The following is a 25,589-nucleotide window of genomic DNA, read 5'->3' as shown; positions in this document are numbered from 1 at the left end:
TGAGAGAAAGAAGGCAGTAGAGAGACCCCTCTCCTATGGGCAGACTGAGATGCCTCCTTGACTACTGGATACTATTCCTGTCTCTCCTCCACGGAAACAGTGGAGTATCCGCCCCCCTCCCCCAGCCTCCACCCTCCTCCCTCCCTCTCTACACACTCCGTCCTCTGTCACCTCCCCTCTCCTGGGCAGAAGCACCAGCAGGATAAAATAGCTGGAAGCTGAGTGCAGAGAAGGCTCCAAGAAGCAAACAGGTGACGTGGAACAGTGGTGGTTTGCGATCCCGGCCTCGGGAACTTTAGAGTCTTGGAACCCACCTCGAAGGAGGCTCGATGCCCTGGGATCTCCAGGGGACTCTAGTGATTAGCCCGGCTTAGTGATCAACTCATGGCAACCCTTCTTTCTGCCTGTGGTTCATCAAAATATTCTGTAGACACACCAGCCAACCGCCCGCCCTGTGGGTGACTTCCAGAGAATCCGCTTTGCTTGGGGCCAGGACGTCAGCTGAGTGGGCAGCACGCAGTTGCATGCACCACAGCCCTGAGCCACTAGATTCTCTCTCAGGAAGGAGACCTGGCTGGAGGCGGCCAGCCAATGGAGAAAAGAGGACAGGGTAGTCTGGCCTGCTCGCCGGCCAGATCCCAGGAGGCCAGCTGACCTCCCTGAAGATACTTCTGTGACAGCCCGAATCCCACCCATAAACCCTCGTGTCTAGGCTGGCGTGGGAGGGTCTGTGCCTCCTAGGAGTCCCGCCTTCGAACTTCCAGAGACGATAAACCAAGGGCCACAGGCTAGAAGCCAGGGTGTTGCAGGGGAAGAATGTCCCTGGAAAGGCTGGCCCCAAACCACCAGATCTTCAGGGGCCCCTCCACCTCTGTGGCTTGTCTCCCGCTCTCAGGCCCAGTGAACTGCCCACCTGGCCGGCACTTGTCTCCGCTTCCCTCACCTGGCTGCTATTTGAATATGAGCATATGTGCATAGGTTTTAAAGGTCATCACTACCACTTATAAACCCCATCACCAGCAACCCTGCAATTGCGAGTTTGAGAACAGCCTTCTAGCAATCGATTTAAAAAATACATATTCCCTTTAAACCAGCAAGATGGGTTAAGGGAAACCCACATCATAGAATAAAAGCAGCCAGTAAAACTAGGTGGATCTGGATGAACGGCTATGGTGTGATCTCCAAAAACTAAAGGGACAGAAGAGAGTGTACAATAAACTATACTTGTGTTTGAGAAGAGTAAGACAGGCCAAATAAATGCACGGGCGCTGTGCCCGCCCAGGAGACATCTAGAGTGTAAGGATGAACGGGGTACCGATTGCCAGAGGGTCCCGTGCAGTTAACAAGTTACTTTTCACCTGTATTCTTTGGTTCTGGGGTCTTTTTTTTTTTTAAGTTTATTTTTTTTTTTATTTTGAGAGAGAGAGAGAGTAGGGGAGGGGCAGAGAGAGAGGGAGAGACAGAATCTCAAGGAGGCTCTGAGCTGTCAGCGCAGAGCCCAACTCAGGGCTCAATCTCACAAACCGTGAGATCGTGACCTGAGCTGAAATCAAGAGTTAGATGCTTAAGCTACTGAGTCGCCCAGGCGCCTGGGATCTGTGGACTTTTTTAGACCCGTGAGCTGCATTACTCTTGTGAAAGTAGTATGTTTGATTGTGGGAAGCTGACCGTTACATTGTGTTAATTACAGTGTAAAACTAGAACACAGGACATACTTTACCTCATATTTCAGTCCATCGGCCCAAACATAAGTCCCTTGTCCGTGCATAAGTCCTTCTGAAAACATACCCTTTAAAACAGAACAACAACAAACCATTAGGACCATTGATTCTACGTAACAGCTGGTTTTAGTTCTCAGAATGGAGCCTTATCCCACTTTCTTTTTTTTTAAAAATTTTTAAACTGTTTATTCATTTTTGAGGGGGGAGGGTCACAAAGAGAGGGAGACACAGAATCTGAATCAGGCTCCAGGCTCTGAGCTGTCAGCACAGAGCCTGATGTGGGGCTCAAACTCATGAACCATGAGATCACAACCTGAGCCGAAGTCGGACGCTTAACCGACTGAGCCACCCAGGCGCCCCATCCCACGTCCATCTGCATGAATACGCTTATCCAAATCCCCCAAAACCTACACGAAGCAGTCCTGTGTGACACTTAAACGTGAGTTTTAAGTTCGGTCTGTGTCTTCCTCTAATTAAGCTAGGTAAAAATTCCATAGTTCAAAAGAATTCATATGCTTTTGGTTTTGCATTTCAAAGTTTAAGGATTTTTTAAAAATTATTTAAACTAGGTAGACCTGGTTAAAACCGTTATCTGGATGTTAGAAAGTACCCCATTTGTAAATTTCACGCTCGTCTGTTTTCCACTTACTGGGACTTATCCATATGGGTGCGCCCGTGCCCCCTGAATATTCCTCTATGTAGACAATATACAGTTGTCAGGAGGGTCCACTTATATTTAGTGTCTGTTGTTAACACATAGGAACTAGTCACCGAAAACTTTGCACGCCTGAATGCCTAAATGTAATCAGAGAAAACAAGGCTGAGAAGTACTCCCAGTTTGGGCCGCCTGGGGGGCTCAGTCATTAAGCGTCTGACTCTAGATCTCAGCTCAGATCATGATCTCACGGATTGTGGGATCAAGTCCCACGTCTGGCTCTGTGCTGATAGCACGGAACCTGCTCGGGATTCTCTCTCTCTCTGCCCCTCCCCAGCTTGTGCACACACTCTCTGTGTCTCTCAAAATAAGTATATAATAAACTCAGAAAAAAAAAAGAGTACTCCTAGTTGTTCCTTAGAATCACCTTGTTAGAGTCAGTGGGTGAAGGGGGAATATGTAACAGTGCCCTAATTCAGTGGATCTCAGACTCTTGCATGCTTCAGAAATCACCTGGGGATTGCTGGGCCCACCCCGGAGATTCTAATTCATCAGCAGGTCTGGGCTGTTGCCCAAGAATGAGCATTTTGAAAAAAAAAATACCCAGGTAATACTGCTGGTCCCCAGGACCGCACTCAGGAACCACGGCCCTAACTCACTAGCAAGAAGACACATTTTGTTAGGTGTCCAGGTTAGCCTGGGCTCACAGGAGACAGGCTGGCGTTGAGGAAAACCACGGGGCAACTAGGGCTTTCCAGCCGCAGGCCGGCTGTTGTTTGTATTATGGAATCAATTACGGTCACAACAACTGGCGTTTTAATTAACAAACTACACTAGAAAAGATCATGCTGTGTCTACATGGTAAGGGCAAATGTTCCATGAAATGTTTGGCTTTATTGTCTATCTTTAGGGGATTGTGATCTAAACATGTGACATACCCACGGTCTGACTCGGGGCCTGGGGCCACAGTAGAGTCATTCTGCTGGGTCTGCCGCTCTCGCAATTTAAAGGAGAGCCGAATGATGATTATTTAAAACAAATTTTTTTTAACATTTATTCATTTTTGAGAGAGAGAGACAGACAGAGACAGAGACAGAGACAGAGCACGAGTGGGAGAGGGGCAGAGAGAGAGGGAGACACAGAATCCGAAGCAGCCTCCAGGGTCCGAGCTGTCAGCACAGAGCCTGACTCAGGGCTTGAACTCATGAACCGGGAGATCATGACCTGAGCCGAAGTCAGATGCTTAACTGACTGAGCCACCCAGGCGCCCCAACAGATGATTATTTTTAATTAAAATAATTTGAGTCTGAGGAAAATACGGAAAGTTTACCCAGCAAGCAGCAGGCAGTGGTGGGGAGGAGATCTCAGAAATGGAGGGGTATTTGCCCCCACATCAACAGTTAAGGCAAGGCCACTGGGCCAGGCTGGAGCTACCGGGTCACTGTGGACCGAAGGCCACCGGAGACAAGACCCTCTGGGGTAGTAGGAGCCGATACTGTGTCTTCAGCAGCCTGGGAGGGGTCGATCTCGTGTAATCGAGAACTGGGTGTCGCTGGTTGATTTTTTAATTTTTTTAATTTTTTTTTTTTTTTTTTATGTTTTTGTTTTTTTAATTTTTTTTATTTTAGAGTGAGCACCAGGCAGGGGAGAGAGGCAGGCAGGGGGTGGGGGAAGAGAGAGGATCTCAAACAGCCTCCACACTCAGTCCTATTCACACAGCAGTGCACTCAGTGCCCCGATTGGTGAAAGGAGACTGATCAGCAGGAACGCAACAGCTGATTCCAAAACTGGCCGAGGCCAGACGGGACGGCCACATTCATGACTATTATTCAGCCACGCTAATGGCGTTTTTAAGAACTTACATGACGCAGGAATAAGAACATGTATGTTTAGTGGGGGGGGGGGGAATCAGGGGACTGAAACCCATGCTTTCTGACCCCAACCACAAAAATTTGTTCTTATTGAAAACATATGTTTCTACCCCAATGTTTATAGCAGCGCTTTCAACAATAGCCAAATTATGGAAAGAGCCTAAATGTCCATCGACTGATGAATGGATAAAGAAGATGTGGTTTATAGATACAACGGAATACTACTTGAGAAACAACGAGAAATGAGAAACAACGAAATCCTGCCATTTGCCGCAACCTGGATGGAACTAGAAGGTATCATGCTGAGCGAAATAAGTCAGAGAAGGACAGATACCTTATGTGTTCACTCACATGCGGAACTTGAGAAACTTAATGGAAGAACATGGGAGGGGGGGAGGGGAAAAATAGTTACAGAGAGGGAGAGAGGCAAACCCTAAGAGGCTCTTAAATACAGAGAACTGAGGGTTGATGGGGGAGTGAGGGGGAGAGGGGAAAGCGAGTGATGGGCATGGAGGAGGGCACCTGTTGGGATGAGCACTGGGTGTTGTATGGAAGCCAATCTGACAATAAATTATATTTTTATTTTTATTTATTATTTATTTTTTAAATTAAATTTTTATTTATTTTTGAGACAGAGAAAGAGCATGAACGGGGGAGGGTCAGAGAGAGGGAGACACAGAACCCGAAGCAGGCTCCAGGCTCCGAGCTGTCAGCACAGAACCCGATGCGGGGCTTGAACTCACGGACGGCGAGATCATGACCTGGGCTGAAGTCGGATGCTTAACCGACTGAGCCACCCAGGCGCCCTGGTAAATTATATTTTTTCAAAAAAGCACACGTTTCTTTGATAATCTGAATGATCTACTGTGCCATTGCTAATGATGGGGAAAAAAATGAAAACACTTCAAAAGTGATCTAATAATTATGGTGTAGTCATGAACAGTAAATCAGAGAGCTATGCAGTATTTTAAATATTACGGAGGAAGACACGGGAGTGGCTGGTGTTTAACTGGGGCCAGAGTCTCGGTTTGGGAGGATGAAGGTTTCTGGAGGTGGAGGCTGGGGAGGGTCCTGTGCTTAATGCCCCTGACTGTACACTCAAAAATGGTTACAATGGTAGGTTTTATGTATATTTTGCCGCAAAATATTTAAGTTACGAAAACCATGCGGCGAGGCAGCAAATTATTCATAAGTGAAAAAAGTTTCAAGATGTTATCTGCGAAATCAGTAGGCCCTATAAATGCTGACACATCCATTCGAGGAATTAAAGGGACGCGGCGTGTCCAAAACATTTAATGGCAAAGGGGTGACAACACTGGGATTTTACTCTTTGCTATTTGCTCCAGTCGCCTTCAGGTTGTTTGGACAATAAATGAAAATCAGGAAAAGGGGGGCGCCGTCGGTTAAGCATCCGACTTCAGCTGAGGTCATGATCTCGTGGTTCACAAGTTCGAGCCCCGCGTTGGGCCCTGTGCTGACAGCTCAGAGCCTGGAGCCTGCTTCAGATTCTGTGTCTCCCTCTCTCTCTGCCCCTCCCCTGCTCATGCTCTGTCTCTCTCTCTCTAACATAAACATTTATTAAAAATCAGGAAAAGAAAACAATCTAAAATGATGACTTCTGAGGTGTGGATCCATGGTTTTACCTTGAAATAGGTAACTGGGTTCAAAGTCAAATCAGCAGTAAGTGCTTCCAATTTCTTTTGAAGACTCAACAGACTTTTCTGGAGATACAAATCTCAGACTCTCCCAGAATATTCTCACCGTCCTCCCCTCCCTGCCCATCCCCGAGACGTGTAACTCACGTGGTACGTACAGCCTCCTTGAAAGACCGCAAAGCCTTCTCCCTCATACAGTCCATGGACTGTTTCCCCTTCATAGCTGCAAAGACATAAAGCTCAAGGTAATGAGTGGTGTGATCAACCACAAGCGATGGTGGGTTAAAGTCATAATTAACATCAATGAAGAAGTACAAACAACATTTCACATTTGTTCATTCAACATATGTTCCCCGAGGGCCACCGTGAACAAGACTGGAAAGTTCCTGCCCTTTGGTGACCCTAGTTGACTGCGGAGAGACAGGCAGCAAGGAGGAAACAAACAAACAAGAGGATGCCAGATCATGTTCAATTTTTATGACAGACATGATGGGGGAATGAGGCTGAGAATAAGGAGGAGGCAGCTGCTGTGTACAGGCGGTCAGGGCCTCTTGAAGGACACAGAAGTTATAGTGAGATGTGCAGGTCGTAAAACAAACAGCCTTAAGAAGAACTCTGGGAAGAGGGTGCAGCAAGTGCAAAGGCCCTGTGGCAGGAAGGAGCCAACAGCTCAAGTTCAGCCAACAGAAAGGAGGGCAGCCCAGCTGGAGAACAGGAAGGAGAGAGAAAGAGAAGAGGAGAGGAGACAGACGCTGGGGTGGGGGGTGGGGTTCCTCTAGGAGGAATCAGGAGAAGGTTCTAAGAGGGGAGCTGGCCACGGTCAGATTTATGTCATAAAAATAGCATCTGGATGGCCGCTGTGTGGAGAAGAGATTGTAGGGAGAGCCAACAGCCAGGAGGAAATAGTGAAAAGGGGCAGAGATGGAAGGTGAGGGTTTATTCTGGGCAGTTTTGGTCTGGGATGATGAAAAAGTTCTGGAAATTGATAGTGGTGATGGTTGTACAACAGGATGAGGGTACTTAGTGCCCCTGAATTGTACACTTAAAATGGTTAAAATAGCAAGTTCTACGTTGTGTCTTCTATGATGATAATTTTTTTAAATTTTTTTTTAACGTTTATTTATTTTTGAGACAGAGAGAGACAGAGCATGAACAGGGGAGGGGCAGAGAGAGAGGGAGACACAGAATCCGAAACAGGCTCCAGGCTCTGAGCGGTCAGCACAGAGCCTGACGCGGGGCTCGAACTCACTGACCGTGAGATCATGACCTGAGCCGAAGTCGGACGCTCAACCGACCGAGCCACCCAGGCGCCCCTATGATGATAATTTTTAAAAATCTTTTTGAGTTTGTTTATTTTGAGAGAGAGAGACAGAGAGAGAGAGAGAGAGAGAGAGAGAGAGAATGTGAGCAGGGGAGGGGCAGAAAGAGAGGGAGAGAGAATCCGAAGCAGGTTCCATGCTCAGTGCAGAGAGCTCAATCCTATGACCCTGGGATCACCACCTGAGCCAAAATCAAAAATCAGACACTTAACCAACTGAACCATCCAGGCGCCCCTCGGTTGCCCTTCTATATGCTAATACAGAAATACATGGAATACACTAATATGCTAATAAAATAAGAGAGAAATTAAGAAAACAATTCCATTTACGATTGCACCAAAAACAATAAAATACCTAGGAACAAATTTAACCAAGGTGGTGAAAGACCTGACCTACACTCTGAAAACTATAAAACACAGATGAAAGAAACTGAAGGCAACACGAATGAAACGATCTTCCATGCTCGTGGATTAAGAATTAATATTAAGATGTCCATCCTACCCAAAGCAATCTACAGATTCAATGAAATCCCTATCAGAATGCCAACAGCATTTTTCACAGGACTAGAACAAATAACACTAAGATTTGTGTGGAACCACAAAAGCCCCTGAATAGCCGTCTTGAAGAACAGAAATAAAGCTGGAGGCATCACAATCCCAGATTTCAAGATCTACTACAAAGCTGTAGTTATCAAAAGAGTATGGTACTGGGAGAAGAATAGACATATAGATCTATGGAACAGAACAGACAGTCCATTAAAGCCACACTTCCATGGTCAGTTAATCTACAACAAAGGAGGCAAGAATACGCGAAGGGGGAAAGACAGCCTCTCAGTAGATGGTGGTGGGAAAACTGGACAGATACATGCCAAAGAGTGAATTGAGACCACTTTCTCATACCATGTACAAAACAAGACTCAAAATGGAATACAAATCCGGGGCACCCGGGTGGCTCAGTCATTTAAGCATCCGACTTCAGCTCAGGTCATGATCTGGAGGATCGTGAGTTCAAGCCCCACGTCAGGCTCTGTGCTGACAGCTCAGAGCCTGGAGCCTGCTTCGTGTTCTGTGTCTCCCTCTCTCTGCCCTTCCCCCGCTCATGCTCTGTCTCTGTCTCAGAAATAAACAAACATAAAAAAAAAATTTTTTTAAAAATTAAAAAAAAAAAGAAAAAGAAAAAGAAATAGGCACCAATGGAGAAGCCCAGGGCTGGGGGGGGGGGGGGCATGGCAGCACACAGAGGAACCATCTATGGGGTGTGTTTTTCCCAGTGAAGAACCTGGGGCTCAGAAATGTTCAAGGATGGGGTTGATGTCATAGAGCCAGGACTCCGGTCCAGATCTTATTTCAAGTCCTGCAGTCTTTGCTTTTGGACACAGGTGGCTTGAAGTCGGGTTGGACGATGTTCAGGAAGGAGTTATAAATTTGAATATAAAACTCCAGGAGAGAGACCAGGGCTGAAGACACAGACTTTTACAGTCACCTAGGGGAGTGACAGGGAAAGCCACAATAAGAGATGGCAGAGAGAGAGAGAACAGAGCATGAAAACACTAGAAAGGGGAACACGGAAGACGCAACCCATCAAATTCACCTTTCAACTATGAGTTTGGTGAGAATGGGCTCTTCGTACTGAGTGGCGTCTTCATTCCGCTGGGCATCGTCATTGGACTCTTTTCTGAGCCCTGATTCACTGAGATGCGTTTGCAATGGTGCGGCAGCCCTCGGGGACAGTTCTTGTCTAGCAGCGTTGCTGTCTGGTGTGGAAAAGTCTGGATTATCAGTGGAGGGAGAGCGGGAAAACTTATCCGCCCGTTTGTCCGCTCTTTTCTTTTCTTTCACCATTGTCTTTAGAAGTCCTAAAGTTTACTTTATATATGTAAGTATCAAATGATTCCTTTGGTTGGGAGCTGTTTGTTTCAAAGTGTTGATCGGTTTTATCTGAAAAAGAAAAATCGTAGCTCTACATACTTACGGGTTTCATCCGTAGCTAAAATTTTAGCTTTACAACCCAATGTCATTATCATTCTCCTCTTTATAAAGCTTGAAAAATTATGATTATCAAGTATCACCAGTTTATAAAAATATCGCATTGGTTGTTCCTAAAATTTTTATTTTATTTTATTTTTAATGTTTATGTATTTGAGAGAGAGAGAGAGAGAGAAACAGAGCATGAGCAGGGGAGAGGCAGAGAGACAGGGAGACACAGAATCCGAAGCAGGCTCCAGGCTCTGAGCTGTCAGCACAGAGCCTGACTCAGGGCTGGAACCCACGAACTGCGAGATCATGATCAGAGCCGAAGTCGGTCGTTTGACTGAGCCACCCAGGCACCCCATTCCTAAAATTTTTAAAAACTGGAAACACTGCCTACCATTTCTTTTCAAATAGTGTTCCAGCAAGAAGGGAACCCAATACATTAAAAAATGGCTACCTAACCCTTAATGTTTTACATGCCAGCAATTCCTACTTTGAAAGCCCATCTCTTAATACGTCTGCATGGAGGGGCGATTGGGTGGCTCAATCAGTTAAGCATCTGACTCTTGATTTCTGCTTGGGTCATGATCTTGTGGTTCATGGGTTCGAGCCCCATGTCTGGCTCTGTGCTGATAGTTGGGAAGCCTGCTTGGGATTCTCTCCCTCTCTCAAAAAATAGGTAAACTAATATATAGAGATAGAGATAGAGATAGAGATAGATCTATCTATATATAGAGATAGATACATATATATCTCTATATATATCTCTATATATAGATAGATAGATCTATCTCTATCTCTATCTCTATATATTAGTTTACCTATTTTTTATATCTATCTATCTCTATATATAGATATAGATATATAGATATATCTATCTATATATATATAGATATATATATAGATATATATCTGCATGGTATATAGAGATATAGATATAGATATAGATATAGATATAGATATAGATATAGATATAGATAATCTCTGCATGGTAGAGTGCTCAAAAGCTGCGTTCAGGTTCCTGCACTGCCCCTCACCAGCTGTGTGTCCTTAAGCAGGTTAAACTCCATCTGCTTCAGATACCAAACAGAAAAAACAGGGCCTTGTCTCATTTGTAAGAATTATATGAAATGATGCACAGAAAACCTCTGAAGTGTGGGATACAGCACACTATCAATGATGTTGTGATTATTGTGTCACTTTCCTGTGTTTGAACTTGAAATCTTGGGCTGCCCACTCCATATGCCAGACTGAGTGCCTCCCATGCCAGAAAAGGAGCCGTGTGACGTTTGCCCAAGGTCACGGAGCTGACGGGCAGGTCCCCAAAGCCACAGTTTTCATGGCCTCCCAAACTGGCCTCATTGGAAACATCCCAGTGCAACAAGCAATATACACAGACGAGTCCTGGGGTGCAGGGCAAGGTCTGGTCCCTCCTCACACCCTGAGGGGTCCGAGGGGACACCCCCACACCCTCTGCTTGGATGGCATCCTCTGGACACCCCACCTGCCAGTCAACGACACCCCTAGGCTTTGCTCTCACCAACATGATCCCGCTTTTCTTGTCCTTCAAACCCCATTACTCCCTCCAGCCCCTAGCCCAGGGAGGCCCAGGTGAGCCTTTGCTACAGATAGGTTTGCGGTCTCTGGGTGAAATCTTCACTACAACTAAGGCCCATCTCCTTCCTCGAGGCCTGTTTCCCAGTAACTTTAGTTTATATTCTGGTCCCCCTGGCTTGAGGCCCTTTTACCCTGGCGATTTATTCCTTCCTTAGGCAGCACAAAAGGGGCGCGCATTCTCTGAGCTTGGGGCTCCCCGCAACTCCTGCCCACCGCACCTGCTCGGGTCCTGCCTCCGTCCGCCCGGCGGAGGAAGAGCCGAACCTGACCGGGAAGTCGGCCGCGGTGCACGCAGGACCACCGGCGGGGCGCCCACCCGGCTCTGGTCTCCGGGGAGGGGGGCGCAGCCAGAAGGAGGCAGAAATGGTGCGGCGACTGCGGGGCGTCCCGACCGAGGCTGGTCTCCAGGCAACCACAGGCCCCGCCCCGCCCTTAAAGGGACCGCCGGCCGAGAAGCCGCTGAGCCACAAGGCTCGGCCCCTCTGGTCCAGAAGTCCAGGTGGCAACCTGGAGCTGGACGCACCTGACGCAGGTTTCCCCAGCTCTGTTAATTGCCGCGTGGCCTCGCAGCGTTTATCTTCACCTTAACACAGGAATCCAGGCGGCTTCCACTGCCGTGAACAAATTACTCCAAACTTAGTGGCTTAAAGCAACACGAGTTTATCATCTTAAGATTTTAAGTTAGGAGTCCAGCAGGACTGGTTCCTTCGGGTGGCTCCAAAGGAGAATCTCTTTGTTTTTCCAGTTTCTCGACGCGGCCTTCCTACATCCTCGGTATCAGCTGAGAAAGGTTCTCCAATTTTTAAGTCACAGGGTAGATTGGGCCCACCCGGCCAATCCAGGATCGTGCCCGCTTCATGACCCTCCCCTCAACCACATCTTCAGAGCCCCTCTGGCCACTCGCGTCACGTATTTGAGGGCTCTTGGATTAGGACACAGCGGTCGGGGAAGGGGGGTTGCCTAAGACCCCCATTTGTAGAGTTCCTGCAACTATTAAATGAGATCCTGTAGGAGGGCACCACAGCATAGGCACTTGGGCCAATAATTACTCGACTATTTCAATACATCTAAGGAATTCTAAGTTTGCAAATAAAAGCTGAGTGGGGGGGGAGGCCACACTGGTCACTGTACGGCCCACAGGCATCTGGGTCCACAGGGACTTGCTTTCGTCTCCGGCAGGATGAGATTCCACGAAAAACTATCTGACAACAGGGTTTCTGCTCTCAGGACCAGTAACAGGAACATCTTGCGATTCCCACCCCAAAAAACCACATCACAGCATTAAAGTTACAGAAAAGTCAATCTTTTATTTCCCTTGCCTACGAACATTTGCCAGGGAATATTTAAAAATAGTGACCCCAGGCCCCACTTGGCCATTTTCCTCCAGCTGGGCAGAGAATCTCTCTTGGGTTTTTTTTTTTTTTTTTTTTAATTTAATGCGTATTAGGGTGGACATCCCCGAACCCAAAAGGACCGTAATTTTATAATTAAACCATTATGAATTTAATCATACTACGGGCTGAAAGTTGCTGACTAAAATACCTCAGGCCACAGCAGCAGAGGCCCAGGTGGCTTTCGAAGCATTCTTCCTGTTTCTGTAAGACATGTTCTTCTTGCCTGTATGTGTGCACACACACTCTGGTGCGGGACAAAAGCCGGTACAAGCACTGCTCCGCGTGATTTGACAAGGTTCTCAAGATCATTTCTAGTGGATCTGGTCATTTTCTTTTTTTTCAAACAGGTTTATTTGGCAACAAGCTGACTCGTTAAAACCCTGCTTTTGAAAAGGAAAAATCTGCAATAAAACGTGCAATTCTAGAAAGTGAGAGATGTTGTCACTTTTGAGAAATGAAATCCAGGTTGGCAATGTGTCTCATGGTCGGCCTCCCGTGGGGACAGTTCCAGGGATGGTCCATCTCACCCATGTGGGTGATCAGTTTCTTCATCTCACTTGTGTTTAGGGCGGTTCCAATCATCACCTGAGTAGGAGACACAACGGTTCCAAGTTTTATGGCTTTGGGTACAAGAGCACCTCTCCAGCAACATTTTTCTCTGCAACGAGGATGGACACGATGACTACTCAAAACAGCGGTCCCTGAAAAATCTTCCTCCGAGGAACCCTACCCGCTGCTATCTCAGCCCCCCTCCGCTTTGTGAAATCCAGCCCTTCCGTGGCTCCTTTACGGCAACACACCTCTGTTACAGACACTGACCACACCTGTCCAGGATGCAACCAGTCTCAGCGGCTCTCCCGCCGCTCAGACCTGTCACCTTGGCAACCACAGGGCCTCTCAAGACCTCCCCGCTGTCCCCCTCCACCTGTTCTCCACTCAGCGGCCAGTGAGTCCTTTCAAAAGCTGTCAGATCACATTGCCAGCGCTCGATGCTCACCTGGGTAAAAGCCCACGTGCATCGGCGGATTTGGCCCCTCACTGGCCTTGTGCCTGCATCTGCTAGAGCGCATCCCTCCCTGCCCCTCTCCAGCACACCGGCACCCCCTTTCCTTTTTTTATTTTTTTAATGTTTCTATTTTATTTTTGAGAGGAGAGAGAGAGAGACAGAGAGAGAGACAGCGCGAGCAGGGGAGGGGCAGAGAGAGAGGGAGACGCAGAATCTGAAGCAGGCTCCAGGCTCTGAGCTGTCAGCACAGAGCCTGACACGGGGCTCGAACCCACAAACTGTGAGATCATGACCTCAGCTGAAGGGGGACGCTTAACCGACTGAGCCACCCAGGCAGCCAAGGCACCTGCCCCTTTCCTCTTGCACAGGTGCACTACACAAGCACCTACCTTGGGACCTTGGTGCTGGCCATGCCCTCTGCCCGGGTCCTCCCTCCCCAGATACTGCCCGTCTCACTCGCCCTCCCTTCAGGCTCCTGTCCCTGCCTCCTCTTGATGAAACAGCACTCAGCTCATCTCTAGCTGAACTCTCCGTGGAGGTGAGCGGGCCCCTCAGCAAGCACTGGAAATCAGCGCCCCTGAGAAACCAGGAGAGGTGGTGTGAGACGACAAGCCTGAGACGTGTGTCACCTTCCTTCTTCCTTGTGCCACGCACAGCCCCAGAGGCAGCGTGCGTGGGGTGCTCCACCTCACTGGGGCGGACAGACCCCAGACAAGTCAACAGAGAAACAGGTGTCATCCGGGGGGGGGGGGGGGGCGCCGGGAGAGCCCACTTCCGTGGGGGACCTGGGAGAGCCCAGGGCTGGAGGGAGTCGGGCGGGTGTATGAAGGCGGCATGCGAGGCGGGCAAGCGCAAAGGGCTTCGGGTGGGAGGAAGGCTGGTGCGGCTGGGGACGTGGCACGTGGCTGTGGCACGTGGCCGTGTGGCAGGAGCCCAGCGAGCAGACGGGGCCGGCAGGGCACGGGCCCGCGGGGTGCGGCAGAGGATCACCCACAACGGTCAGCAGCTGTGTTGACGGGAGGACGAAGAGCCACAGTGCGGCGGCCCCGCCAGGGTGGGGAGGGCAGGGCGGCCTGTGGCTCCCCGGGTCTGTGTGGCACCTTAAGGCAGGACACTCTAAACCGCCTGGCCACCGGCCCAGGCCAGTCTGCCCTGCCTCTTGCTCACCGACCCCGGGGTGGGGGCACCAACACTGTCTTCATCAAAGAAATACCCGTGGCCGGAAGTCAGATTCTCCCCTCACCCCTCCCCGAACTTCATCCAATCCCCAGGCTGCACGGTGGCCCTGAACTTTGCTCCCCGACTGACATTTCCCCGAGCTCGGATTCATTAACCTGACCGTCTTCCAGACGCCTGCACTTACAGCCTCATGGGGCCTCAAATACCACACGTCCAAATCAGCTTTTATGCCTCCCACCCCCCAACTGCGAGCAAGCTGCTGCTTCCCCGCAGCCTTGTTCCAGAAATTCGGGCGCCCCCACGACAGCCTGCGCCTCAGCCCTTCCAGCCCTCCGCACGAGCTCCCCAGTTCCCACCGGGATCACAAGACCCCGTGTGAGTCCCGACGCTGCTCGGGTCACATCTGGGACCCCCTCCAGGACAGGCCAACTCTGGCTTGGCTCACACGCTCCCCCCCGCCCCATCTGTGCACCTGCTGTTTCTTCTACTAGGAGAGCTCTTCCCCGAGGGGCTCCATGCCCCTTCCAGGCGTCAGCCCAGATGCCTCCTCCTCACATGGCCCTTCCCTGCCTCCCAATCTCAACTGCTCGACCGGGGGCCGAGGCCACTCCCTGTCCCCATACTGTTTTAACTTCTTTTCTGGGCCTACTGGTATCAGAAGTTACTACTTTGGCTTAAGTCTCTTCCTCCCCACTAAACCTTAAACTCCGAAAAGAGGGGGGACCTCATCTGCCTTGTCCCCTCTGTGTCCTGGGCGGCACCTGGGTGGAGCCTCTGATGAAGGAAGGGCATCCCGGCTGCTCCCGGGGGTCAGGTGATCCAGACGCACCTGCTTCACTCTGACATCAGGCTGATGACCCACCACTGCCACCACCTCCAGGACAGGCTGAGCGGCGGCGGTGAAACGTCACAGCGATTACGGGTTAGAGGCCAGAGATAAGGCAGACACGCCGAGCTCACACATCACACTGGCAGAGAAGGATGTGGCCGTATTACACACGATGACCCGTGGCAGTCTCGGCCACAGTCGACAGCGCTGCCTGGTCAGCAGCTGGCCTGAGAACTCGTGCCACCACCGGCCCGAACAGACCCTCCGGGCCCTGGAAGAAGAGCGTTGTTTACTTACAGACTTTCGACAGGCTCTGGAGGCAAACATCTGTCTGACGCGGGAAGGCCGACACATGACCCCAGGGCTGTCACTGAGCATGAAGATCAGTTCATCGATGTCCTGAGGTCCAAAGGTCCAGTTTTTACTGGTTGGCAAGGAAATCAACTTCGCCCTTTCAGTGACTGGAGCTGGAAGAATAAAATTCGGAGAAGAGTCCACGATTCGAAAAGTACGTTTCATTTGACGCCTGTGTGTAACAAACACTGAGACACAGGGCAGAGGCAAAATCCTTTCTGGGGGAACCGTTTCCATCTCTGATAAAATATCCTCATCTAGGGCACCTCAAAGACTGTTCCCGGCTCTGACAGGACAATCCCATCATCGTCGTCACTCACCCCCTTCGTCGATAACAAAATCGAAGCCATTCTTTCTGAATATTTCCAGATTTTCTATTAGGATAGCTTCATTGACAGCAGTTAAGTTGAGAGTCTGGGGTCTGAAAAAACAGAGAAGAGATTCAAACCCAGTCTCGAAGTCAAACATTTAGCTGTAAAGCAGAAATGAAACAAAGCCAATACGTGCTTCTTTGAATTCCTTTCAAAAAGCCAGGTAAGCGACAACGCTTTGTTCAGCCATGTGCCTTTCCTATCACATAACTGCCTGAGAATTTCCCGTTAATTTTCTTCTTCTTTTTTTTTTTTTTAAGTTCAAATGACCACCAAAGCAGCTGGCTTTTCCTCAGCCTGCCACCCCATCCCAGTGACCCCATGTTTCTCTCAATCCACTCCTTAAAGATAACAATACAACATAAAAACGCTATTTTTCCTTCCGGCAACACAGACCATGTGAAAAGCTCGGCTGGGTCATCACAGGCATCGGAAAGCAGAACACAGAGCATCTGTTTTGCTATCCTGTCCCTTCCGAGCCTGCATCATTGACTGCGCCATCTGTCCACGTAGCAATCTGTCCACCGGTCCTCCTGGTTCAGCGAGTGCTTAATCAGTCGGAACTGATAAGGGCAGGAGAAAGGATGGGCATGGAGTAAGAGACCAGTGGGGAAGAACGACACTGAACAGGCAGTCACACAAACTGTAATTACCAAGTACACTGCCAATCAGGAGGCAGAGGCGCCCAGTGCCATAAGAGCCAGAGCAAGTGAGATGGGCCTGGAGACAGGAGTCGAGGACGGTGTCTCTGAGGAAGGGACCTCTGAGCTGAGAGCTGGGGTGAGCGCCCATTATCAGCCAATGGATGGATGGGTGAGCACAGGGACAAGCATTCTAGGCAGGGACAAGTCTGTGCAAAGGCCCAAGGATGGCCCACTGATGTTTCCAGAGCCACATACAAAAGATCTACTTCATTCTCCTAAATGACCAGGTAGGAATTCATCAGGTCTGTCAACGGCCTGAAAAGGAGATGGCCAGGTGGCTCAAGCATGGAGAACCAAGAGGAAGGACCTAGGGAGGGCCAGACCACGCAGGGCCTGGTAGGAAAGGAAGGACCTGTGGTCTTTATCCTTGGAGCATGGGCCATCTGGGACCCCAAGTGATCTGTGACTACCTGGGGCAACCTGAAATGTCACAAGCGAGACCCTATTTATGCAAAATGGCTAAAAAATAAAAGACTTCTGTGAAAAAGGCAGGAAGAATCCAGTATGAGAAAGTAGCTTATTAAATGTCTTTACACTGGGCACCTGAGTGGCTCAGTCGGTCAAGTGTCCGACTTTGGCTCAGGTCATGAATTCACAGTTCATGAGGTCGAGCCCCACGTCGGGCTCTGTGCCGGCAGCTCGGAGCCTGGAGCCTGTTTCGGATTCTGTGTCTCCCTCTCTCTCTGTCCTTCCCCACTCACGTTCTGTCTCTCTCTCTCTCTCAAAAATAAACAAACGTTAAAAAAAATTAAAAAATAAATGTCTTTTCCATTACCATTAATACCTACTGAAAGTAAATGAATTCAACCATTCCATAGGAAATAGATTACTCTGTAAACTCGGTGCTTTCTCCCAGCTGAGTGACTGTTCATGCCAGGATTTACTCCTACTGGGATCTCAGTGTATTTCTCTATGTCACTGAACTTCCCAAATGAAAATCCATGACCTCTTCCTATCACTTGGCTTAAGAAAAGACTTCTGGTCTACATGATACACCATCCCACCACCTTGTAAAGCGGTCAGCCTAAAACAGGCGTTGGCAAAGGAGAGACAAATACCAAGCTCTGTGGTGACTAATCACTGAACTTGATCTATGCTAGCTGAGGACAGACACACAGGCAGCGCCACCCTTCTGCACACCTAAGTTCTATGTGCTATAAACAGACACGTTACGTACCATAAGCTGGCCTTCGTCAGATTTTTCTGGCCAACCGGAAGAGGCAAAGGGCTTGATAAATAAAGAACATTAGCTGTGTGAACTTGGGAAAGTCACCTAACCTCTGCGTCCGGGAGCCTCCATTTTATCACCTGTGAAGTGCTGATGGTAACAGCAGCCACTTTGTAGGTTTGGGAAGACTAAATGAATCAACGCGTGTCAATGGTTAACGCGTGTCAATGGTTTCAACAGTGCCTGGCACACACTGGTTTCAACAGTGCCTGGCAGTTACGACTGCTGTGTGACAAGCATAAAAATCGGCCACAGGGACGCTTGTGGCTAAAAAAGAGACACACACACACATGTACGTATACGCTCTCGGGTCTTAAGCTTTAGGGGTGCAAGAACACGGAAGATTCTGCACACCAGAAAGAACTTACGCGATAAGCCTTTGACCCTGGAGGGCCGTGTGCTGCTGGAGCATCTCAAAGTTGTACTTCTCATCCGTGGCATGCTGGTCCACTATGAAGATATCTGCATTGAGTTTGGTGATTATAAATCCCAAGTTAAACTGACCAATGATCTCCATGTCTGCAAACATCGTTTTACTGCATGTGGAAAATGTTCATCATGAGACATCGTGATTTTTAAAAGATTACTTTTCTGATTATAAAAGAGACTGTAACAGGAAAATGAACAATACAGAAACATAAACTAGAGAAAGTCCCTAATAATCCCACTTTTAAAGGTGACATTATTCATTCGTTCATCCAGCTCCCCAAGGATGGCATCAGTAACTACTGTTCTTTTGGTGTGTATGTTCCCCGACCTTTGTTTACATATTAAAAACAAAACAAAAAAAAACGGGCGTGCCTGGGTGGCTGGGTCACTTAAGCGTCCAACTCTTGATCTGGGCTCAGGTCATGATCTCAGGGTTCGTGAGTTCAAGACCCGCATCAGGCTCTGCACTGACATTGTGGGGCCTGCTTTGGCATTCTGGGTCTCCCTCCCTCTGCCCCTCTCCCGCTTGCTCTCTATCTCTCTCTCATAATAAATATTTAAAAAAAAAACAAAAAAACCCCAAAATGGAATCATAATTCTTCAGGCCGTTCTACGCCCCTCCCTTAACAATGCATCTTCAGTGCTTTTTCGGACCCATTCAAGTAGATCTCCTTCATTCTTTCTAGTGGCCGTACGGGAGCTCACTGTGAGCACGTACCATAACCTGTCCGACAAATCCTCTACTGAACGACTTTCGGGTGTTTTCATCTTGAGTAACGCAAACGACGCTGCAGCAAACGTTCATGGACAGAAATCCACTCTATTCTGGGGTTATTTCTGTACGATAAATCCCTAGATTTGTTAAGTGTGTAAAAGTGCCTTTTCACTAATCCTGGGTATCAATCCTTCTAACATCTGCCAAGCTCACGGACGGGTCCTTTGGTGGGTGGCTTCAAAATCCAATTCCATTCATGACTACGTGCGTCAGTGCAGACAAGACAGATACCGCCACAGATCTTCACGTGAGAAAACGACATTGCCATTCTGTACCCCACACAACCAAATTTTGTGAAAATGGGTTTTCGTGAGGATCAGCCCTGTGGTGCTCAGACGGGACTCGAGCTGAGACCTGAGACAGTCCTTTCTTTCTGCGAGTGCTCCAGAGCAGCGAGGAAGATCCCTTCCACACCACAGCACCCACCTGGGCTCCCGTGGGACTTGCTTTGCTTGGAGCTCTGCCACAGTCAACCGTGGGTGATGGTCTGACAGCGACACCTCCGTGTGCCATGGATTACTAAGCTCCCATTTCCTATTGGCAAGGAGCTCACACTGAGCTCAAGTCCAAGGTCAGGACCAAACGAATCCCCAAACCCTGTCTGTGAGGATGCGTCTCCTGGGACCATTCCCTGGCAGTAATTTCGTGTCAGAGTCCAATCAAGACACAAAAACCACACCAGAGATTTGAACAGAGGAAATTCATAACCAGGTATGGTAAACTAGTAGAAGGTAATTAACTACTTAGCTAAGAAACACAGAGGTAGCAAACAGAGTGAGCAATGCTGGGCCTCCTGCTGGCAGCTGCCTTGTAGGAGGAAAAGACCAGGGCAGCCAGAAGGAAGGAGAGGCCGGGATCCGATGCTTTCTCGCGGCGTCCCTCTACCGCCCCCTACTGACAAAGTCTAGAAGTGCACCAGCAGAGATGCTCACATGGCCTCAGAGATTGCAAAGTAAGGAGCCTACAGTGGATTCCAACTGAGAAGCAACACACCTGTAAGCAGCACCAACACCAAGTCCCTGGCTCTGGTTCCCCAGATAGAGTCCCCGTGGGAAGAACTTGTACCGGCCTGAAGACACAGGCATTCTGTCTCTGCAGGTGTACCTCCCACCGTAAACTTAAAAAGTAGCATCAGGCTCAAACAACGAAGAAGAAACAAAACTGTACGACTTGCTCTATTTGGTTATAACTCAGAACAGAAACACAAAAGCTGGTAAATGCTACCACGGTATTTCAATTACTGCCTCATCTTCCGCTCCGGACATGTCTTGGGAAAATCATCGGCAGGACAGCTCAGAACAAAAGGCGTTTCAGCAGCCGTGCACCGAAGGCCAGATGCCAATGCCAGGCCCACTGTAGATCAGCGTTTCTCAAAGGGAGCACTTGGGGTACCTGGCAAAAATGCAGATTCCTGGGCTCCACACCCACGATCTACCGCAGCTACTGAAATAGAATCTCCGGAGGCTGACCACGGGTTCCACTTTCTGAACAAGCATCCTAAGCGGTTCTTTTGTGTTCCAAATTCAAGAACTACCATAACATGGGATCGATGAATATTTGAATTAAAATCACTGCTTTTAAAAATTACAGTTGATTTCACTCACTGAGAAGGCTGAAAGCATCCAGAGTCAGATGCCTGGGGGGGCTCAGTCGGTTGAGCGTCCGACTACTGGTATCAGCTCAGGTCATGATCTGACGGTCTGTGAGATCGAGCCCCGAGTCAGACTCTGTGCTGAGCCTGGAGCCTGCTTGGAATTCTATCTCTTTTTCTCTTTCTGCCCCCTCCCCACCCTCCGTTCATGTGTGCACTCTCTCTCTCTCTCTCTCTCAAAAAAAAAAAAAAAAAAAAGAACCCAAAGAGAAAGCATAATTACTTTGCCTTTTGGGCACCTTACAGGTCTTTCTCCATCAAGCACGTGTTCCACGATCGTGCATGTAAGCCAGGAGCCCAGCTCTTCACTGTGTCCCTGAGCGTTCACAGGCCCCAGACCCCACCCAAAGATGTTCACCCCCCCCCTTAATCACACACAATTTAAAGGAACTATTTCCTATGGTGCCTGAGTGGCTCAGTCAGTTAAGCATCCAACTAGTGATTTTCGATTCAGGTCATGATCTTCAGGCCCCGCAACAGGCTCCACACCATCAGTGCTTGGGACTCTCTCTCTCTTTCTCTGCTCCTCCCCTGCTTGTGCTCTCTTTCTCTGTCTCTCAAAATAAGTAAACTTTTGGAAAAAATAAATAAATGAACTATTTCCTAAAAACCTTTCCCAATGTTAGGCACCATGAATATCAAGGGAATTATCTAACGTAACGCTTGCTGTTGAAGAATTGATTATCAAAATCAGGCAAAGCCTGTGCAGTCCAAACCAAAAGTGCCATAAAATTTCAACGTAATTACTGGTGCTCTGTGTATAGGACACAGCACATCTCAGTATCTACTGAGACAAGAGATATACAATGCTTTAAAAAGATCAAAGTTAAGGGGCGCCTGGGTGGCTCAGTCGGTTGAGCCTCCGACTTCGGCTCAGGTCAGGATCTCACAAACTGTGAGTTCAAGCCCTGCATCAGGCTCTGTGCTGACAGCTTGCAGCCTGGAGCCTGCTTCGGATTCTGTGTCTCCCTCTCTCTGCCCCTTCTCCACTCATGCTCTGTCTCTCAAAAATGAATAAACATAAAAATTTTTTAAAAAGATCAAAGTTAAATATTTCAAGAGAAGTCATCGTTTTTAGAAGTTACAATGTTGTACGTGTTTACTGTCAAGAAAGTGGTGGTGACCAGTGTTTTCTCTTATCAGTATTAACAGTTTTCTTGAAATTGACTCTCGTTTTTTCCTTAACCTTACCCTACACAATCTTCTGGAAATCGCAAGTTTGATAATAAATTATAATTTTTCCTAATATGCATTAAAATGAATTATGGGAGGGGTCCCTAGGTGGCTCAGTCAGTTAAGCGTCCAACTTCAGCTCAGGTCACGATCTCACGGTTCATGGGTTTGAGCCCCATGTCGGGCTCTGCACTGACAGCTTGGAGCCTGGAGCCTGCTTCAGATTCTGTGTCCCCCTCTCTGGCCCTCCCCTGCTCGTACTCTGTGTCTCTCTCTCTCAAAAATAAACATTAAAAAAAAATTTTTTAATGAATCATGGGAAATAGTAATGTCCACTAAAACCTCCATGGATTCAGTGCAGGGAGGAGTCACTGTGAAACCTTGGGGAAGAGGAAGGAGATCGGGGTTGAGGAGGCCCTGATTAATTTGAACTAAATGGACAGGATGTGCTAAGAAAATCTAAGGAAACAATTCTTGAAAGGTTTCACCGAGAAAGACCTCTTTAAAGAAAGTTAATTTGATGCATATGAGGGGCAATGAAAATGTAGCGAGTGGAAACAGCATCACCAAGGATGCACCAGTAGGGCTAATGAGCAATCCGTAGAGTGGAAACAGACTCCCAAATTAGAATCTTCGAGGAGCACAGAGAAGGCAGAGAGAAAGCGGGGCTGGGAGAGGGGGAGACAGAAGCTTGGGAAAGGGTGACATCAGGAGATGTCACATCTGTGGTGCAGAGAAGGCCCCCAGGGAGGACTGTCCTGACAGCCAGAGGAGCAAAACCAGGGCCTGGAAGGACCAGCCTCGTCCCCTCCCGGCAGCTCATCCTATGAAAGAACGTTACCTTATCTCCTTTCTCAGTTCATCTTCGGCGGCTTGGTTTTCTCCGGGGCAGATCTTTGCCCTGAACTTCCTGTAATTCTGTTCGCCTTCTTGTGGCCTTTCTTGGTGACGTAACTGCTTTATTCGTGCCGCTAAAGACCGCATGGAAAAGGCCAGGGGCACTACTTTCTTACTGATTTTAACAGCCACGTCCACCTGAGACGCTGACGTGTTCTGCGCAGTCACCAACCCTTGAGGGAGGTCAGGATTCAAAGGAATGCTGTCTTTTTTGAAACGCCGTGTGCTTGGGGAGGATGCATCTACGGGCGGAGGCGAGACCCTATGTTTACGTCCACCGTCCTCGTGATCGGAACCGCGCTCCGTGTCTGCAGAGCGACGGTCAAGTTCAGGCAACTTCTCAGAAGCTTCCTCGTTTCCCTGTGAAAACCTGTCCTCAGGGGAGTTTGCTGCACAGGCGCCACCGGACTGACCGCCCGTTGCTGGGGTGCCGGGCCCTTCCCGCGGGCCGGCCGAAGTACGGCTGTGCCCCGAGTCCTGCTCCATCTCCGCTCCGTCCCTGCGGTCACAGGGGCCCCCGCGCACACGCATCGCCTCCCCGCCAGGGCCGGACGAGCCTGTGCCCGAGGCGCACTTCTGGAAACACGGGGAGTCTGGAGCTCCAGAACACTGGACGTGTCTCTTCTGTCTTGGAGAAATCCGTCTCGGTTCGGTGGTGCTCGGGCCCTGAGACTTGGTCTCTGTCGTGTGCCGAAGAGAAAAGGTCTCTCTCAGTCTGGAAATGGTCACTGCCCTCTTCGCTTCTCCTCCAGTCCTTAACGAAGCAGGATCATCCTGTTTTTCTGGCACGGGCTTCTCCATTTCTGCCGAATGCTTTTTTATTAAGTTACCTGAGTAGATAGGAGCAGAGGAGAGTATCAGGGGCTGCAATGAAGTGGAGAAAAAGGGTATTTCTGGGGGCTCCTGGGGGGCTCAGTCAGTTAAGCGGCCGACTTCGGCTCACGGCATGATCTCGTGGTTCATGAGTTCGAGCCCTGCGTCGGGCTCTGTGCTGACAGCTCAGAGCCTGGAGCCTGCTTTGGATTCTGTGTCTCCCTCTCTCTCTCTGCCCCTCCCTCACTCGTGCTCTGTCTTTCTCTCTCTCTCTCAAAAATAAACAAACGTTAAAAAAAATTTTTTTTAAAAAGAGGATACGTTTTACAAAAGTAGGGATCCAGAGACGGCTAACAGAACATACAACAATGGTTAATCGTAAGGGACATACAAATTGAAGCCACACTTTAATGTTACTGTACGATCACCAGAATGGGCGAAAATTTAACAATCGACAAAAGTTCGCAAAGATGAGGCTTAAAAAGAAGGTGTAAATACTGCTGGCGGTAGTGAAATCGGTACAGTCGCTTTGCGAAACCTTCTGGGAGTAGCTCCTAAATCTAAACACGACGCATCTGCAGGTGGCATTGCGCTCCTGGCACACCCACACCCGCCAGAGCCACAGACAGGGGTGTCCACGGCTGCTCTGGCCATAACAACCCAACCATCCACAAAGAAATCATGCCGTTAAGAACTATAACGGAGGGGCGCCTGGGTGGCTCAGTCGGTTGAGCGCCCGACTTCGGCTCAGGTCGTGATCTCACGGTCTGTGAGTTCGAGCCCCACGTCGGGCTCTGTGCTGACCGCTCAGAGCCTGGAGCCTGTTTCAGATTCTGTGTCTCCGTCTTTCTCTGACCCTCCCCTGTTCATGCTCTCTCTCTCTCTGTCTCAAAAATAAAAAAAAAAAAAAAGAACTACAACGGAATGCCACACAGCAACGAGAACGAATGAATGAGTTGCCATGTGACATGGACGGATCCCACAAGGTAATGAGAGAAAGAAACAAGACGCAAAAAAGCAGAAATTAAAAGCAGATAAAATGAATCTGTGGTGTCAGAAGTGAGGAAGATGGTTACCACAGGGGGTCGGCGCAAGCAGAAGGGGAAGCAGGGTGGTTCTACGGCTGCCATCTCTTGACCTCAGGGCTGATACACTCGTGTTTGTTTGTTTCCAATACAATGGCCGAAAGGGGCATCGGTTCAACTGGGCAACTGAGATGCACCGGTATTTTGAGCAGTTTGTCCTTACAGGGTAGCGTCTGGCGAAGCGTGTCTGTGAGTGGCCCCCTCCACAGAGATGTACATACAGAGGAGCAGCCTCCACTCCATCCCCGCGCACATCCACATCCACGCCACCCCACGCCGAGGACGGCCAGGGCTCACGGGCGCCCACCGCGTCCAAAGCGAAGCTCTGCCACTCTACTGCCCGGATTTCTGCGCTCCTGTTCCACTCCACCCCTCGGGAGCTCCGCCTCCACCTTATGCCCTGATTATCAAAACCAGAGCCTGCCTGCTCTCTTCCAAATTGACCTCTCCCCGCCCCTGGGGTGTAAGGAACGTTAGGACAGAGCGGCTCAGATCCCTGCCAACAACCCCACCCCCACCCCCGCCCCCCCGCCAAGCCCCTTCCAGCTCCTCCTCGCACCCTCAGCTCACAAAGTCATCCCACAACCTCTCCTCTCACTGGGAGCCACACCCGTCTGTCACCTTAGCCTTCTGCCACACTCCAGTTTCAGCTTCCTCAGCAGCTCTGGTCTTCCCCCCTCGGAAGACGCATTGATGGGCGCCCACCATCTCTGCACATACAGACATGGAGATCAGGGCAGGCTGGCCGGCAGAAGAGAGTGTGCACCCCAAGGAGATGTGGTCATGGGGGGCAGGGGTAATGGCCAACTCTTCCCTCTGCCAAAGAAGGCGGCTGGAGCTCAACGCTGGGCCCCCTCCCAGAAGTCCCAGCTGCTCTTGGTTTGGATCAAAAA

General features: G+C 49.2%; 2 protein-coding genes across 6 annotated transcripts in view; both read right to left on the bottom strand.

Annotated features, from left to right (window-relative positions):
* Nucleotides 1–11,192, bottom strand: part of RSPH10B (radial spoke head 10 homolog B) — a 60,826-nt gene extending 49,634 nt beyond the window's left edge. For 3 of the 4 annotated variants that reach the window (XM_042972130.1, XM_007081101.3, XM_042972131.1), the window contains exons 1-4: nucleotides 11,027–11,192; nucleotides 8,812–9,158; nucleotides 6,050–6,125; nucleotides 1,721–1,789 (exon numbers count right to left, since the gene is read on the bottom strand). In XM_042972130.1, the coding sequence (XP_042828064.1) occupies nucleotides 1,721–1,789; nucleotides 6,050–6,125; nucleotides 8,812–9,062 (396 nt within the window). In that variant the 5' untranslated portion in view covers nucleotides 9,063–9,158; nucleotides 11,027–11,192. Of the gene's footprint in view, nucleotides 1–1,720; nucleotides 1,790–2,370; nucleotides 2,494–6,049; nucleotides 6,126–8,811; nucleotides 9,159–11,026 lie in introns of those variants that run through there. The other variant, XM_042972132.1, reaches the window with a different exon arrangement.
* A 936-nt stretch (nucleotides 11,193–12,128) lies between these two features.
* Nucleotides 12,129–25,589, bottom strand: part of PMS2 (PMS1 homolog 2, mismatch repair system component) — a 27,621-nt gene continuing 14,160 nt past the window's right edge. For both annotated transcript variants that reach the window (XM_007081103.3, XM_007081102.3), the window contains 5 exons: nucleotides 22,743–23,628; nucleotides 18,242–18,409; nucleotides 15,891–15,991; nucleotides 15,514–15,683; nucleotides 12,129–12,787 (listed from right to left, as the gene is read on the bottom strand). In XM_007081103.3, coding sequence (XP_007081165.2) covers nucleotides 12,644–12,787; nucleotides 15,514–15,683; nucleotides 15,891–15,991; nucleotides 18,242–18,409; nucleotides 22,743–23,628 — 1,469 coding nt within the window. In that variant the 3' untranslated portion in view covers nucleotides 12,129–12,643. The remainder of the gene's footprint in view (nucleotides 12,788–15,513; nucleotides 15,684–15,890; nucleotides 15,992–18,241; nucleotides 18,410–22,742; nucleotides 23,629–25,589) is intronic.

Source organism: Panthera tigris, chromosome E3 (assembly GCF_018350195.1).
Source record: "Panthera tigris isolate Pti1 chromosome E3, P.tigris_Pti1_mat1.1, whole genome shotgun sequence".
Lineage (NCBI taxonomy): Eukaryota > Metazoa > Chordata > Mammalia > Carnivora > Felidae > Panthera > Panthera tigris.
The sequence above is the reverse complement of the archived record's forward strand: the minus strand, read 5'-3'. Positions and strand labels throughout refer to the sequence as shown.